Source organism: Heterocephalus glaber, unplaced genomic scaffold (assembly GCF_053883595.1).
Source record: "Heterocephalus glaber isolate CG9 unplaced genomic scaffold, H.glaber_assembly_v1.0 deba00001523, whole genome shotgun sequence".
Taxonomy (NCBI): Eukaryota; Metazoa; Chordata; class Mammalia; order Rodentia; family Bathyergidae; genus Heterocephalus; species Heterocephalus glaber.
In genome coordinates, this window is record NW_028258327.1 from 16951023 (window position 1) to 16968102 (window position 17080).

Sequence of the window (17080 nt, forward strand, 5' to 3'; positions counted from 1 at the left end):
ATCATCTACATCTCATTAAGATTATCTAGATAGAATGCTTACAGTGAGAAATTATTCCTCTTTTCATTCTTTTATCTACTTACCAAATTGTCACAAATTGTTATTAAATGTTACTAAAACCTGCCAATAAAAAGTGACTCAATATTTTCTAGGAGTTCAAAATAACTTCTTGCCAAATACAATGACCTATTTTTAATCTCAAAGGTGTTTAACTTACTTCTCTACAGAATTTACTTGGTTGACTACTCCTTCATTGGAAAGCTCTCCTCCAGCGACATCCTGTATTATTACTGCCCCACATCCCCCTTTCAGAATACCACACACACACACACACACACACGCACTTTGGTAGGGACTGAATCCGGGGCCTTGTGTATGCTAGTGCTCTACTACAGAGCTAAATCGCCAGTCCCTTTTTCAGTCTTCCACTGCGACTCAAAATTGGCATTTGCAAAACTCCACCCTTGGTTCTTAAATTCCCATTTCTAACCTCAATTATTCCACTTGTTTCAGGTCAAACTGACCAAAGTTTAACACTTAACACAAATTATGTCAAATTGTAAATAACTTATCCACATTATCCGTGTAAAATTTGTAACATCAAAATATCAACTTCTGTTCGTGGGCACTCAGCTTTCAGGGTGTTTACTCAGATTGCATGCGCTCCTACAATGACTTGACTTTTAGAATTCCTTAGAGTCGGGTACTAGCTCAAAGTACAGACAAGGGCTTCCGAACACCACACTGAGGAAACATTCTGCAAGGCTTCTTAAAGAAACAGCTCGATTTGATTTCGACTAAAACTGAAAATCTTAGCCACAAAAACACAGTACAGTGCAACAAACAGTGAAAAACTTCCCTGCCCGTCTGCAGACCGTTCAGAAGAGAATAGATGTGGGCATGACATAATTCACGAAGCAAAACCGAAATTGCAGGTTTCATCTTTCCCGCTGCTCCTCAAATAACCACTCATACTGGTTTTCCCGCGAGTTTCGTGCCACTTCCGTTCGCGCATTTTAATTGCGTCATCGCATCGGATCTCGCGATACCACCCAGTAGGGGAGAACCTTTAACAAAGGTCTCGCGAAGTTTGTTCTAGGAGCTCCAAGAGCTAGCGTTTCACCCCCCTTCACTCCACCTCCAATTTATCCTCCCTTTCTCTTTCCAAATCTCAAAATTCACTCTTCCCCTCTCTCCGGTTTGCTGCCCTCTTCGGGATTGTGATTTCAGACCGGAACCGGAAGTGTAGTGGGAGGAGCCCGGCAGCGGAAAACCCTGCGGAGCTGGAGCCGGGACGCTGCTGTGGCTGCAGTCCCGTCCGTCGCCACGGATTGCCGGGTGTCTGGCCTGCACGGCTCCAGGCTGAAGGTAGGCCCGGAGGCGGGTGAGCGCGGGTCTCACCCGGATTGTCCGGGCGGCACTGTCCCCGGGCCTCCCGGGCGCCGCGAGGGATCATGTCTACAGCCTCCGCAGCCTCCTCCTCTTCCTCGTCTTCGGCCAGTGAGATGATCGAAGCCCCTTCCCAGGTCCTTAACTTTGAAGAAATCGATTACAAGGAGATCGAGGTGGAAGAGGTGAGCGAGGCCCGGCACCGAGTTGGCGTTCCGGTTCTGCCCCCCGCCTCCGTCAGGTGCGGGCTCAGAAGGTGCCTCCCAGACCACTGTAGTTCACGAGGTCCAAACGGGTGTCTCCACAGCCCCTGAGAGACAGTCTGGGGAGGACTCTTTGAGCTCAAAAGACATCTTTTACCCTAACTTCGACACTCCTAGTGAGCTTGAAATTGATACTCTAGTGCCTGAATTTGATCCACCTCAAAACAGGAGAATGACTTGGTGAAGTAGTGTGGTCCACCAGTTCTCGTATCTGTAAATAATCACCTCATCAAAGACTCTGCCTATGTCGAAGTTTCAGTTCACCGGACATGGTGTTCTTAAGGGCCTAAGATTTCGTTATGTTCAACTTCTAGTACAGTATGTATAGATACTCAAAAAATGCTTGTTAAGTAGATCATTAAATGCAGTAAAATGTTTTCCTTAGTACCGAATGATGCTCAGCCTCTGATACCATAGGGCAGTACTGGTAATATTGAGTGTCCTCCTTGCATTCGGGGTGATTTAGATGAATTTCATCCTTAGTAACATAGACTGGTGTATGATGAAAAGATGTTAAGCTAATTCTGAAAAGATAAATAATGATTACAGTGACAATCAGAATATAACACCAGATCAGAAGTCGATGTTAGAAAACGCGAGCATGATCTTTGTTCTACAATAATTTATTTTAGAGAAAGGTATTTCACTGTTTTTAATACTTCTTTTAAGTTCTTACAAAAGATTGGTTTTAAGGATCTTACTACTTAGGAAAGTAAATATATGTATATAAAATACATATTTTTTTTAAGAAAAAAATACAGTAAGTTAAGCACTTCACATTACCCATACCATAACGCTGTAGGTCCTAGTGAAATATAATAGACTCTGAGTTGTCTTTACTTTAAAAATCTAAAATACTTTGCAGTACCAGTAAGTTTAAAGTAGTAAGCTTATTAACATTCAGTGAATACATTTTTCCTGTTCACGTCTTGGAAGAATAATGGATTACAGAATCAAATATTTTTATCACATAAAGTAACCTTAGAAAACATCTTTGCATTGAGAACATTCTCATCTTACATGATACTGTGGAGGGAAGACCAAGATTTGGGGTGTTAGAGAGAGGTTCAGTATATCAAATATACCACTTATTAGCACTTATTTGGATACAAGTGTTCTAACCCCTTTTAACATTCATTTCCTTACCTATAAAATAGGGATAACTTTCCATTTTATTTTATCAGTATAACACCCAATTACACAGTAAATGCAAACTACTCAACACAGTGCCTGATATATTTTATCTAGCAAACTTAGTTCCAAAGAAAAAAGAACGGTGACCTGCTTTAAGATCAAGTAGCTAAAAGAAGACCTGTATTTTGAAGAGGAGAAAACATTTTGGTTAGCACCCCCCCCACACCCCCCGTTGGGGCTATGACAAATTCCTTTTTCAGAAGTGGATAGTTGATCCAGCTTTCATGGCTAGCATTCTTTTTTAAGAATAAAAATTCAGTGAGTCAGTATACAAGAATTGCAGTTTTTAAATAAGCTTTTACGTCTACTCCGTGGTGCACTGCTATGCTTGTAGACTACAAATTGTTATATAATAATAACTTGTGCTTCATGGTCTACAAATGTTTTCACAAACTTACCTCATATTTTTCTTACAGCCTTAGTTTTTGTGCATGACTCTCTAAAGCTTTTACATTCATGGAAAAATGTGTTACTAAGGAAACATCAGTTTGATGCTCTTCCCTTAAAGCCATTTCATTTTTTGTTAGGTTTTTATGCTTAAAAACCCTTCTTTCAGTTATATATCAATCATTTGAGGTGGGGGAGAGTAATTAAGACATTTCTGAAAAGTAGGTTTTTGTTTTTAGATGAAATTTTCTGTTATTGGGCAGTCATTTTGGGGTTTTTTTTTTAATTGTTGCTCTTTTGGGTTTTTTAATACCCAGTTTCACATTAAAGATTTAGTCCTTTCTGATGTCGAAACCATTTCATAATGTTTTATTATGTTCTTTATTTGTACACATTAAGTCAGTATTATATAACCTATCCATGGTGCACCAAAGGAAGGCACTGAATAACTATTTCAACTTAGATTCCACTTCTAGGTTAAATCATGAATAGGAAAATTGAATGATGACCAAAAACAAAACTATTTTATATTAACAAATGTCTTGGTCACTCTCGTCTCCAAGCTAGACACAGTATATGATACCCACAACTTAAAGGAGGAAAGAAAGGTTTGTCTTGGCTCACAGTTCAGTCCATGGTCACCTGGCTCAAATACAAAAATGACATGGTGGATGACCCTACCACGGAGGAAAGCTGCTTATGTCATGGTAGCCAGGAAGCAGCAAGAGCAGGAAGGGAGATATATTCTTATGGGTCACCCTCAGTGACCTTCCACCATCCAGGTCCCACCTCCTAACAGCAAGTCAGCTATAACAGCCCTGGTGATCAAGCATGTTCCAAAAGAGCAGCCTCTGAGCACTTGAGAGTTTTGGGAGTCATTCTTGATCTAAACCATAACAACAAGTATAGTACTTTTAAATCTTAAAAATCCTATTTGATGTTTCTCAAACAGCAATATAATTGAATCAACATCATATCAATATAATTAGAAACTGCAAAATAAAAGTTCCTTCCACAACCCAGATAGATACTTAGTAGATAATTTTTCTAAGTTATCAGGTGCTTTTAATCATTTCATTTCTCATATTGCAGCTCAATAATATGATTGGCACTTTCAAAATTCAGTTCTGCTATTAAGTTATATAAGTTGTCAGCCTTAGAAATCCAGCTGCATACTTTTTGTTTTAAGTCATTACATTTTTACCTTCCTGGATTTGAGTGTAGATCACGTTAGAATAAGTTGTAAACTGTGCACATTGAGGGAGAAGTTTCAAGAAGTGGTAAGAACAGAGTGGTATGGTAAAAACTACTGGGCAGGGCATTTAGAAAATGGAGATCCTGTCCTGTTTCTGTCATAATTTATTTCTTTGAACAAGTCTCCTTTTGGAGGCCTGTGATTTCCCTTATAAAATGAGGGATTAAATAAAATCATTTATGACTCTTTTGGTTCTAAAATGAAAACACATTCATTGTTTCCAATACTTATGCTGTTTCCACAGTAAGCTTAGAAGTTCTTTAAGGACAGTGATCATGATGTGATCTCTTGTGGAATTTAGTGGGTGACCAACTAATTTTGGGTAGGCAGGGTAAATGGTATCCCTATTTTACAGATAATAACAAGTGATCATAGTATTTGATATGCCAGAAGCCACAAGTAAATGGTAAAGCTGGAGATTAAATATGAGATTTCTTGCTTATGAGTCACTTACTTACTCTTCCACTGGATTTACATTATCACTTTAGTTCTTTCTGAAGTACTCTATTATGAAACCTTATTCTGGTAATGAGGATACAAAATACTGATTTCCTTTATTGTAGTTGGTCCTGAGCATTTAACAAACATTGTCTCTGCATAATACTGCTAAATTTCTGTGGAAGGTAAATAGAAGAATCCTAGGACTTTCTTTAAGAATATGTGACTTATAGGACTACAGTAAACAGAACAGTTAATTACATTTTCAGAAGCATGAATTTAAAAGTGAGTATAGTCTATGTTGACCACAAAATTTGAAGTTGAGTTAATCACAGGAGAATCCAAGGAAGGGAAACAGATTTTTTACTAGGTTTTGAATAAAGTGACCATCATGGGTTGGGAAAGTCACTCAGATGAATTGTCCGTATTTATTGCTGTGCCTAGTGGGCTTTTCCCTCAGAACTTTACATGATTGACTCCTTCTCACCAATTCAAGTCTCACTTCAGATATCCCTTCCTCAGAGCATCTTTCCCCCAAGCAACCTAAAACTGTCATTTCTGTTATCCTTTGTAGCACTTACTAGTAACTGAAATTGTGTGTCTTCTCCAGCAAAATACTGCATAAGGTGTCCTGTCCACACCCCAGAGCCTAGCAAGCCTGAGTTCTCTATAAATACTTGTTCAATGAACAAATTAAATTATCACAGCATAATTGTGAGAAATGCTCATCTTATATGTAATAAAACAAGGGTTAAGGTAAATTATGTGACTTGGCCATGTCAATGTTTACACTAGAAGTGAGGTGTGATTCTTATTCCAGTGTTGGTTCCATTACACTTAGCAAACATTCTTGCTTAGCAGAGGTAAAAGATGCTGTCCAGAGCCAGAATACTGTGAGTAAGCCAAGTATTGATGAATCTTTAATGAAGCACTAAAAAGACCCCATTTACAGTGATTGCTTTGTAAAAGAGAGACCCAAAATACTGAATGCAGCTGTAGTATATAAGCAAGCATATTAAACTTGTATGATCACTAGAATATTTACATATATTCATTAAAGAGATTCACTTGTTTTGAAAGCTAAAATATAGTAGGAAGAGGAAATATAGAAAGAACTTTAGCAGTATGTATTTTCTTGTTGATTTAGCTTATAAATATATGGGTTATCTGCTGATATTAGAGGAAAAACCTCAATTTTAGTGGTGTGAATAAACAGTCTGTAGATTTGTTAGTCACTATTTAATTATGGATACTCAAAGTAATGACACATTAACTCTTTCCATGTGAAACTTAGTGACCATTGATTTCAGCAGAAATTTGGAATGAATGGCTGTCATAGTAAAGAGGTAGTTACAGAGGTAATTTCTTTTAAATCCTGCATATGTAGATTAAAAGATAATCTGAGTATATTATTTAAAAGAATGGCCTATTGAGTGGGTAAAATGTTTTATGGCAGGTTTTAGAAAACTGCATGAAAAATTCAGAAAGAATAATCAAAGCTTTATTTTTCATATCAAGTCTGTCTTGTCAACAGATGGCAATTCCACTCTGCCACAGTTTATTAATAGATATCAAAGTTCTGAAATAGTTGAAGGCTCCAAGTCCTAACTAATAAATGGAAGATCTATGCTGCTTGTTCTGTCATGTTCCCAGTTTCTAGCCAGAATGGTCCATTCACATAGTCCACAGAACGGGGCCAAACCAAACTGACAGCTATAGTCACTGAACTAAAAATAACATGAATTGGGGACAATAAAGATGAACTGTTTCCATTTAGTTCAGTTTATGTGTTTGGTTGTTATCTTAACCTGACTTGCATGAATGAATTGAGTAATCTTTTACTATACAGAATTTAATTTTTAATAGAATAAATTTCTTTAAAAACATACAAAACAAATTCTGATTTGGGTCTTTGTGCCTTTCTACAATAATTGCATGAAAATATTTATACACCATCTCATAGTCTTCTGTTACATTTTTTATTAAATTTAAATCTGCTATTTTAATGAGGCTAAGTTGTAGACCCCAAACCAAGAGAACTAAACTATAAATGTGTATCTTAAGAGAGTTAATGTAAAACACTGAGTTTAGAAAACATTGAGAAAGAAATATTTCTAAATTGACAAAACCAAAGTTCTTTTGACATTCCTCTCTTCTTAATTTGCAGATGAAAAAGTATAAAGAATGTGAAATATTTATTTGCAGGTTCTTTGTTTTGAATGAATGTGCCTGCTGGAGGAGATACTTATAACTTGGATATGTTGCTTTTTTTACATGCTTGATGAAAATTAATCTTTGGGGAAAACAGCCATTCAAAATAATTGTTAATGATAACATATCATAGAAACTTACATTATTCAGATATAAATATAATTCAAAAACCATATTTGATTTATAATCTTGAATTAGAAATTTGTTAGTTACATAGTATGTGGGGTTTTTTCAGTATTTTGTAATTTGAGTATTAGGTTTTTCATTGTTTACTCTGTTGTGCCAGTATGTCTCACTAGTAGCCGTGCTGTTCTACTAATCAACCATATGTCAAAAAAATATTGGGTTGTTTGTAACATGAACTTACTCCTTCTCTAACAAAGGACATAATTTCCTTATGTTTTTAAGTTTGGGTTTCATAGCCCAAATATACTGGTTCCTCTGAATCTCATCGTCTTTACTGTCTTATAGTGTCAGTTAATATAGTAAGTAAATTTGTTATGAAACTATGGGTATTAAAAACATTTTCATTTTCTTAGGTGGCTGAGGCAGGAAAATCACAAGTATAAAGCCAGTCTGGGCAACTTAGGAAGAGCTTGTCTCAAAATAAAAAGTGCTGGAAATGTAGCTCAGTAATAGAGCCTTCACCTGACCAGTGCTCAAAACCCAATACTGGAGGAAGGAAGCATTTTCTTTAAAATACAAATTTTTTAAAAATTTGTACAGATAATATTTTTCCCCATCAGCAGAGTGTTGTTTTTTATACTGTCAATCTGAGAGAGCAAGAGTGTACATAGTAACTGACTTTCTTAACCAGTGAGTTCTGTTATAACAGTGGTCTCCATGGTTTTTTTTATTATTACTCCATTTTTGTATATGTGCAGTTTGGGATATATGTGTATAAAATATGCACATTATAAAGCATGCAAAACTAGGTACAGTACTTTAAAGCGATAGAAGCCATAATTAACAATTAACAGAACTTAACTTATAATTCCATACTGTCATCTGATTATGTCTCAATTTGATTAACTGACTGATTAGGTTTTTTTTCTTTTGTTTATTTTATGGGGGCATTTTGTTTTGAGACAAGGTTTTGCTCTGAAGTCCACAATGGCCTGAAATCACTGTGAAGCTCAGATTGGCCTCCAACTGGTAGTCCTTCTACCTAAGCCTCCTGAGTGCTGGTATTATAGCATCACCACACCAGCACAGGAAGTCATTTTTTGATACACTAGAATTTAATTATTTCACCATTGACTCTATCCTTGTAACGTTACTTCTTTGAAATCTGTACAGTTCTTTCATATGTTACATTTTGTGTGTATACTCTTGGACATCTTGCCTTTATTATCATTTTAGATTCTGTTACTTCACTGTACATGTAAAGTATCTTGTGGCTTTAATGAGAGTGGAGGTACTTGAGGCCATGGGCTCTCATCCTACATGAATATGTCTTTTATATTTCAGGATATTCTGTAACATTACCTTCTCAGGCAAAAGAGAAAAGTTAGCATGTCCTCAATTATCCATACAGTATTTTGTCCCCATGGTTTTAAGTTAAAGATTTGGAGTCAGCTATGATCTTATCACTAGATGTCGTTTGTGGATCACAAATAGTCATGTAACCCTGAGACAGTTTTTGGAAAAATATATAATCCACAATGTACATAATGTTTGGAATCCCTTCATGAACATTTTTGAGAATAGAAAAATGAAACAAAGGAGTCCTCCTAAGTACTAGTTGCTCTGATAAAATATTTGTAAATACGTGATTGAAGAATATACTAAATTATTTCATAATCATTTGTTCATAATTATAATATCAACAGGTAGGCTGGTCTGTCTGCCTATCTTCTTTTTTTTATTACTATTATTAAATTCTTTTTTTGGTACATTGTAGGTATACAACACAATTACATTTCTCATTAGGAATTGTACCTTTACATAATACATCTTGGTTCTTATTTTTTCCCCATTCCTAGCCCTCCCTTCACCCCCTCCACCCTTCCCTATTTACAAAGACTTTATTTCCATTTCTTCCATTTCTCATCATTTTTCCTTTCCCTTCTTTCCTTTCCCCTGCCCCTCCCACTACCCCTAGCCCTTTGGACCTTTTCTTCCTGTTTTACATTATCGATTATTCATTCTAATCATTGGTACATTTTAGGTATACAATATAATGACATTCATCATTGGAAATTTGCACCTTTACATAGTCTCTCTTGGTTCTTATTTTTCACCCTTGCCCAGCCCTCCCTTCAACCCCTCCAGTCCTCCTTATTTACAAAGATTTTGGTCCTATTTTTCCATTTTCTCATATTAATCCCATTCTCTTCTGTCCTTTCCTCTAGCCCTCCCACTTCCTTCCCCTTTGCCCCTTTTCTTCCTATTTTACATTACCTATTATATATTTAGTCCTTATTTACTCTTTCAGTTTCTCACACCAGAGAAGCTATTCGGAATTTATTCATGTGTGTCCTATTTATTTCACTTAAGAGTATTGCCTCAATGTGCATCCATTTAGCTATAAATGTCTCTAATTTCTCATTTTTTATGGCTGAGTAGTACTCCATTTTATAAAAAAACCACATTTTCTTTATCCAGTCTCCAGTTGATGGGCATTTGGGCTGTTTCCAAGTTTTAGCTATCACAAACTGCTTCTATGAACATGGGCGCACATATATCACTGTGATATGATTCTTTTAATTCTTTGGGGAAGATCCCCAGCAGTGGAGTAGCGGGGTCAAATGGGACTTCCAGTCCTAGTTCTTTGAGGTATCTCCATACTGATTTCCACAGTGCTTGCACCAGTCTACACTCCCACCAGCAGTGGAGCAGGGTTCCTCTTTCCCCACAGCCCCACCAGCATTGGTTATTGGTTGATTTCATGACAGCAGCCATTCTTTCTGGAGTGAGGTGGAATCTCAGCGTTGTTTTCATTTGCAGCTCTCGAATGACCAGTGAAGTTGAACATTTTTTCATGTATTTATTTGCTATTTCTGCTTGTTTGTTTGAGAAATGTCTGTTCATTTCAGATGCCCATTTTTGGATTGGGTCTTTAAATTTGGGAGGTCTGATCTTTTTAAGCTCTTTATAGATTCAAGATAGCAGACCTTTGTCTGAGGAAGAGCAGGTGAAGATTTTTTCCCACATTGTGGGTTGTCTCTTCACACTGCTGGTGGTTTCTCTTGCTGTGCAGAAGCCTTTTAATAAGAAGAGATCCCACTTGTTGATTGTTTGTGCTAGTTCACGGGCAACTAAGGTTTTGTTCATAAAATCTTTTCCTATACCGATGTCTTCAAGGGTTCTACCTAACCTCTGTTCCAACTGGTTCAGAGTTTCTATTTTAATATTTAGATCTTTAATGCATTTTGATTTTAGTATTGTGCATGGTGAGAGATACAGGTCTAGTTTTAATCTTTGTGTCTGCCTATCTTCTTAATGTGGCCATAAAGTTAAAAAATTTTAGGATGTTTGCTTTTCATCTTTTTATTGTGAGAGAAATAAGTACTGTAGCACCTTACACTGATTCATACCAAAAACTGAGCAATTATTATTCTTTTGTAGTATTTATGGAAATGCCTGGTTTTAACTTAGGAGCTCTGTAGATATTCACTAATAGGAAAAAAGGAAGATCTACATAAGCATCTCTGTTTTACTGTTGAGAAAACAGAAGCTCACAGACATTAACTTGCCCAGCATTAATAGCTGGCATGAAAATAGAGACTGCAAATTCAAGTCTGGTTCTAGAGCCCGGAGTCCTCTTTCCATTATTCTCATGGTGCCTGGTAGCCATTACTCATTCATAGAAAAGTAAGCGGATGGCAAGTACAGATGACTGATTATTCCTTTCTCTTTTGAGAGGTGTGGAGGAAAGCAAGATCCTAAACATCAGAAGGACCCTGATGAGTGCCTAGGGCTGAGAAGCATAACAGAAAAAGTCACCAAAGGGAAAACTAGCTTCCAGAGATGGCCTGCTTTGCAGTTTAGCTTAGAGTTAGTCCTTTCCTTTAGCCAGTGACAGAAAGAAGCTGAAAATACATGTTGGTCATTATCTGCTCTAGACTTCAGAACCTGGCCTCTCTTAATACTTTTTGACCATGTGATCTTGGATGAGTTGCAACCCTGTGACTACATTTGTTTATATTTTAAAATAGAGGAGGATTAAACATATTAAATGAAAAATATATAAAATAATACCTGGCACATGATAAACATTCAATAAATGTTAACCATTTGACTGACTTTATATACTGAACAATATGCTAAATGTTCTTGCTGCTTTATGTGATTTATGAAGTAGAATTTGAACCATGCCTGGAGTGCCCATATATCCCAAATTACAACTACTGTCCTAGTATAGTTATTATTAGTGCCCCCTTTTTACTCTACACGGTATTCTGTTGAAGGTAATAAATCATTTGATCATATTAACTGTCAGCTTTGTTATAGTCAACTTAGAAAAGTTTTGGGCCAAGTTTGTATAAGTTTGTCTAAAGTAATGTATCCTCCAAGGGGAGACAGAACCACTTTCTGATGTCTGTAGGGCATTGTATGTGTTACAGATTAGGATCACTAACATCCTGGTATTAGACTGCCTCGCATTAAACTATTCATTTCCCATTTGTTAGCTATGTACCCTTGAAAAAGTTGGTTTGCTTGTTGAAAACTAGGTGCTTTGTTTGTAAATTGAGGACAGCACTAGTACCTGCCTTCTAAGGCTGTAAATGGGGTAATAGACAAAGGACTTTCTTAGCCCCCACTATGTAGAAAATACATTTCAAATGTGATATAGGGAGTTAGGATTTTGCTTAAGGAAAAGGCCTTAACACAGTGTTTAGATATTTTGGAAGCTGAGAGATTGAAATAATTGTACTGAACAAAGGTCCTTTACAATTGTAAAATCTATTGGTTTTGTTCTAACAGGTATCAAACACTAATTTTTATTTGTATGCTGTTATTTCATAGTCTGGAAAATTTCAAACATTTATAAAAATATAACAGCACAATAGAACAATGTACCCATGTGATATCCATTAGCTTCAACAATAATATATGACTGATCTTTAGTTTTATAATTATTTTAAATGATATATTTTACATGTGATACAATTCACTCATTTGAAGTATACAGTTCAATGACTTGTAAATCTACCTAGTTGCCAGCCATCACAATAAAACTATTGAACATTCCCTCACCTTGGCTGGATAGATGCTACCAATTTATATTAATTCCAGTTTTCCCCCTCAGCACTATGCAACTACTGTTCTTTCTACCACTGTAGATTTTTCTTTGCTGGACATTTCATAGAAATGGAATCTTATAATATGTGGTCTCTAGTGTCTTGCTTCTTTCACTTAGCATAATGTTGAGGTTGTTGTGTTGCTGTATGTTTCAGTACTTTCTAGTTTTTGCTGAATAGTGTTCCATTGTATAGGTAATTCCATTTTGTGTCCTTCACCATGAGCAGTCTTTTTTCATCTATATTTTTATCCTTTCCCCTGTATTCCCTACCTCTACTCAGGTATTTCAGAAGTAGCTTAAAACATTTTTATATGTTCCTGCCCTTTATTTTTACTTTTCTAAACCATCTTTCTACTCTTGCCCATGTTAATTTTTTTCCAGCAACTAATAGATTGCTTTGCTTTGTTTATGCTTCTGTTTATCTTTTTTATTTTGGCTTTATTTGAGAATGAAGGAGTGTCTAGACAACATTTTTTAAAGATTGAAACTTCATTTCATTATCTTCTACTTTAATGAAAATTCTTACTTATCGCATGAGACAGCTTTCCATCACCATGACAAAATATGTAAGATAAACAACTTCAAGGAAGAAAGGTTTATTTGGGCTTGCAGCTTTGGAGATTTCAGTCCATGGTTGCTTGGCCCTTGTGGGCCTGTGGCAGGGCATAACACGGGAAGGAAAGTGTGATGGAAGTCTTTTCACTTCTTGGCCACAAGGAAGCAAAGGGGAGGGAGAAGGGGAGTAGTTTCCCCCTCAGGGGCATACCTTCAATGACCTAACTTCCTCACCAGGTCCCACTTTGCAAAGGTTCCACCACTCTCCGGTAGCACCATCAGCTGGGGACCAAGATTTCGATACAGGAGCCTTTGGAGGACATTTAAGATCTAAACTAGAACACTTTACTCAGTGGCAAATCCAGATATTGATTACAGTATTTCTAAGTTTTCTGTAAGACTTAAATATCAGCTTCAATGTTATATGTTGGGCTGGATCTACTTGCTTCTGATTCATATGGATTTTTTTTTATACTCAGGTTGTTGGAAGAGGAGCCTTTGGAGTTGTTTGCAAAGCAAAGTGGAGAGCAAAAGATGTTGCTATTAAGCAAATAGAAAGTGAATCTGAGAGGAAAGCTTTTATTGTAGAGGTAAGTTGATATGTTTTTTCTGTAATTCTTCACCTGAGATGCCCCGAATTTAATACTGTGAAAGACATAGTTCCTCAGTTGTCATTTCTGTATATACATGGCATCAGCAATTTGGTTAAACCAGGGTGCTGTAGGAACATTTTGTCATTCATACTTTTAATTCTGATTTAAAATTAGGGAGAAACAGATTTACTATATAAATTCATTCTTGAATTAATATGTACTCTCAGCCATGGAACTCAAATCTATTTCAAGACATAACATTTTAATTTTGAAATAGAAAAAAAAATAAAAATAAAAATGCATTAAAAAAAGAAAAATGATATTCTTTCATACCATCTAAAATTAAGATGGGGAATTTTATGCATATATTTTTAGTAGAATTTTTTAAGAAATTCAAATGACATTAAGGAAAAATAATTTCAAATTTGGTTTTTCCTTAGCATGAATATTTATAGTTCTGTTCTTCCACAGATGGGATATTGAAGGAGTATTCAGTAATGAGATTATTGTGTTATCTGATTTGTTTCTTATTTTATTAACTTTATATTACTCTGTATATTACACCAAAATATTTGATCACATCAACATTTTTTATCACTTTTAACTTATTGGCTAAACTCTCATAAACCTTCTGAATTTATATGTTTTAATCATAATTTTAAAATAAACAGTACTTCATCTTTTTAGTATGTAACAAATGAGAACTTAATTGTGTTATGATGAAGTAATGTGAAATAGCTGCAAGGAGAAACACTGATGAATGGTTTAATGTCATCAAGAAGAAAGACAGTCTGACCTTAGCCTTGCTTTAGTCATGATTTTTGTTTATGATTAAATAAGGTCATTGATCATATACTGTTTTGTCGGTAGTTTTATACAGCTGAGGAGAATAGCATATGTTTTAAATGCTAGGATTCGGGAGTCAATGTAAAGAGGAAAGAATTCTCTAAACTTCTTAGAAAAGAAACTTCAGTCCTCTATACTTCCCCTCATCTAATTTTCGGCTTCCCAGAGACAACTACTTTGAGCTTATCTCTTCATTGACATTTGGTGTCCCCTAATCTAGGTGCTGTTTTGTTACATCTTCTCTAAAGAATTACTGTAAGCTCTAATCTGCTAAGGATGCTCTCAGTTAGTCATTGGGCTATTTGAAGTCAGGGAAGGGCTCTTTGGGGCTTTCATCCATTTGCTCCCCACCCCTATTTATTAGATACCTGATGCTACCACTCATCTCTTGGAAGTTTTGAGATTAAATCTGGTTACTTCTCAGTTTTCCCATTGCCAGTTTATAATTCAGCTCTTTTGGGTCTACGTTGTCAGTTATTACTCATTAACTTTCCTACTTCCAAAAATAAGTAGTTTTTTTTTCATTTCCTATTCTCTTCATTTTGGGGGATTTATACTTAAAAACAACAACCAAAAAAAACCTTTACCATTTTATTGAGGTTTGAGGACGAAGCAGAAATAAATGCATGAATAATCTGCTATCTGAAGCTCCATGTTGAACCTTATCAAGATGAAATATAGTAAATGTGTGTTTGTATATAATATGTAATTATAGTAATTAGTGGTATTTTTTGGTTAAGATAAAAAATTCATTAATGTTGATTATAGAGAGATAAAGCTTTCTGTAGCATATAGTAGAAAAGGTAGACTTAGTATGAACCAGCAGCATAATGTAGGTAAAATGAGAGGAAGAAGAGACAGGGGAAAAAAAAAGAGAAAGACATCAAGAATCAACTTTTTTCAGGGAGGTACATTAGTAGAAGTCCAAAATGTGGAAAAAGAGAAATGAGTAGAGCCAAACCACTCACTGATTGGATCTGATTAAAACTGGAAGTAAAACCAGCCAGGAGAAGGCTATAGTAACTACTGCAGGAGTTCAGGTTAGAATTGCTAAGGCAATGGGTATAGAGAGGAGGAAATTATTCCAAGATAGAAAATGGAATTAGAGCCAAGTATGCAGAAAGAGTGTACATTTTAAGTCAGATAGTCCAAAAAAGTTCAAGTCCTAGCTGTAGGATTTTTCACGGCTCATTTAATTCTCTCTGAATTTTAACCTTAAGGTCTCATCTTTAAAATGAAAATGATAATACCTACCCTGCAGAGCTATGATAATTATCTATAAAATAAAACAGCCGTACACAGAGTGAGTAGACTTTTCAGCTGTAGCTGTACACATGATGATGACAAAAGGAACATGACCTTTGGCTGAGCTACCTCAGCTCAGTGCTGTCTCTGGGATTATGTGTTAATATTGCTTCATGGTTAGTTTCTTCTGTTTACTTATTATGCCTTGTTCATAGCTCCTGTTACAGCACTTTGCGTGTTGCTTTAATTATTTGTTTACATATTGTCTTCAGAACTAAATAGTTGAAGGACAGGGATTCTGTGCCTTTCTGGGTAGGCACTTAGTATTTCCAAGGCCGGGCATCACACTGCTTACTACCTGGTAAGCAATAATTGTTGAATGACTTAAACAGATAGTTTGTAGGACGTTAAGATTTTAACAGTGTTATGAAATCAGCACCTCAGAAATTACTTTTAAATTAAGCATCCTTAATTTGTTACAGCTTCGGCAGTTGTCCCGTGTGAACCATCCTAATATTGTAAAGTTGTATGGAGCTTGCTTGAATCCAGTAAGTCTATAACTTTTTTGTTGTGATCTGGCAGATGTATACAAGAGTGTAGTTTATGAACCTATTTTGATCAACTATCTTACATGTATTTCTGAAAAAGCAATTGTATTTTATACATTTAATTTGTTTCTAGTCTTAGTAAAATAGTGTATTGGAGGAATTGTATCGACTGGTCTTATCCAATAAACTTACCTCCTTATAAGGCTTTTGATACCTTTTGAGAACGTCTACTTATACCACTAGAGAAAGTCCCCAAAGATCTTGTGATTATATTTTTTATATGTAATTCCACTCTTAGTACTCCTAGAAGACAAGATCTTAAGCCCTAGATCTTTGTTGTTTTGTTTTGTTTTTAATTTTTTTTCCTGTAGTGCCTTTTTACATAGTACAGGCCAAAAGAATAATGTTTAATACATCTTTAAAATTGAAGGATTATGGTTGGGGATTTAGCTCAGTGGTTCTGCCTCCTGCCTCGCAAGCGCAGGGTCCTGAGTTCTATCCCTGGCACCAAAATAAATAAATTTAATTAATTAATTAAAAGTGAGGGATTAAATGAAATTATCTCTCTGGTATCCTAAGTTGCTATAGCTCCAGTTAATTCTACTGGCATACATTTCTTTTAGGTGTGTCTTGTGATGGAATATGCTGAAGGGGGCTCTTTATATAATGGTGAGTATCACTACATCTGTCTTTATGTAATAGATTAAAATAATTTGTAAGCTTTTAATATAAATTGTAGGTAATTTAATGTCTTTCACAGTTTACCATCAGAGTTCCAAAAGAAATTTTGTAAAGCTGATAGATTAAAATTAAAACATAAGATGCTACATTAGTATATGAAATTTAGAAGTCTGTGAATTTGTTAAATTGATAATACTTCCATTGTGTTAAAAGCATTTAAAGTAAAA

At 35.6% G+C, this 17080-nt stretch overlaps 1 protein-coding gene across 3 annotated transcripts in view; it reads left to right on the forward strand.

Moving 5' to 3' along the window:
• Positions 1–1044: 1044 nt before the first annotated feature.
• Map3k7 (mitogen-activated protein kinase kinase kinase 7) overlaps positions 1045–17080 on the forward strand; it is a 68831-nt gene continuing 52795 nt past the window's right edge. For 2 of the 3 annotated variants that reach the window (XM_004860197.4, XM_004860196.4), the window contains exons 1-4: positions 1045–1574; positions 13420–13530; positions 16107–16172; positions 16796–16841. In XM_004860197.4, coding sequence (XP_004860254.1) covers positions 1455–1574; positions 13420–13530; positions 16107–16172; positions 16796–16841 — 343 coding nt within the window. In that variant the 5' untranslated portion in view covers positions 1045–1454. Of the gene's footprint in view, positions 1631–13419; positions 13531–16106; positions 16173–16795; positions 16842–17080 lie in introns of all 3 variants that reach the window. The other variant, XM_087187971.1, reaches the window with a different exon arrangement.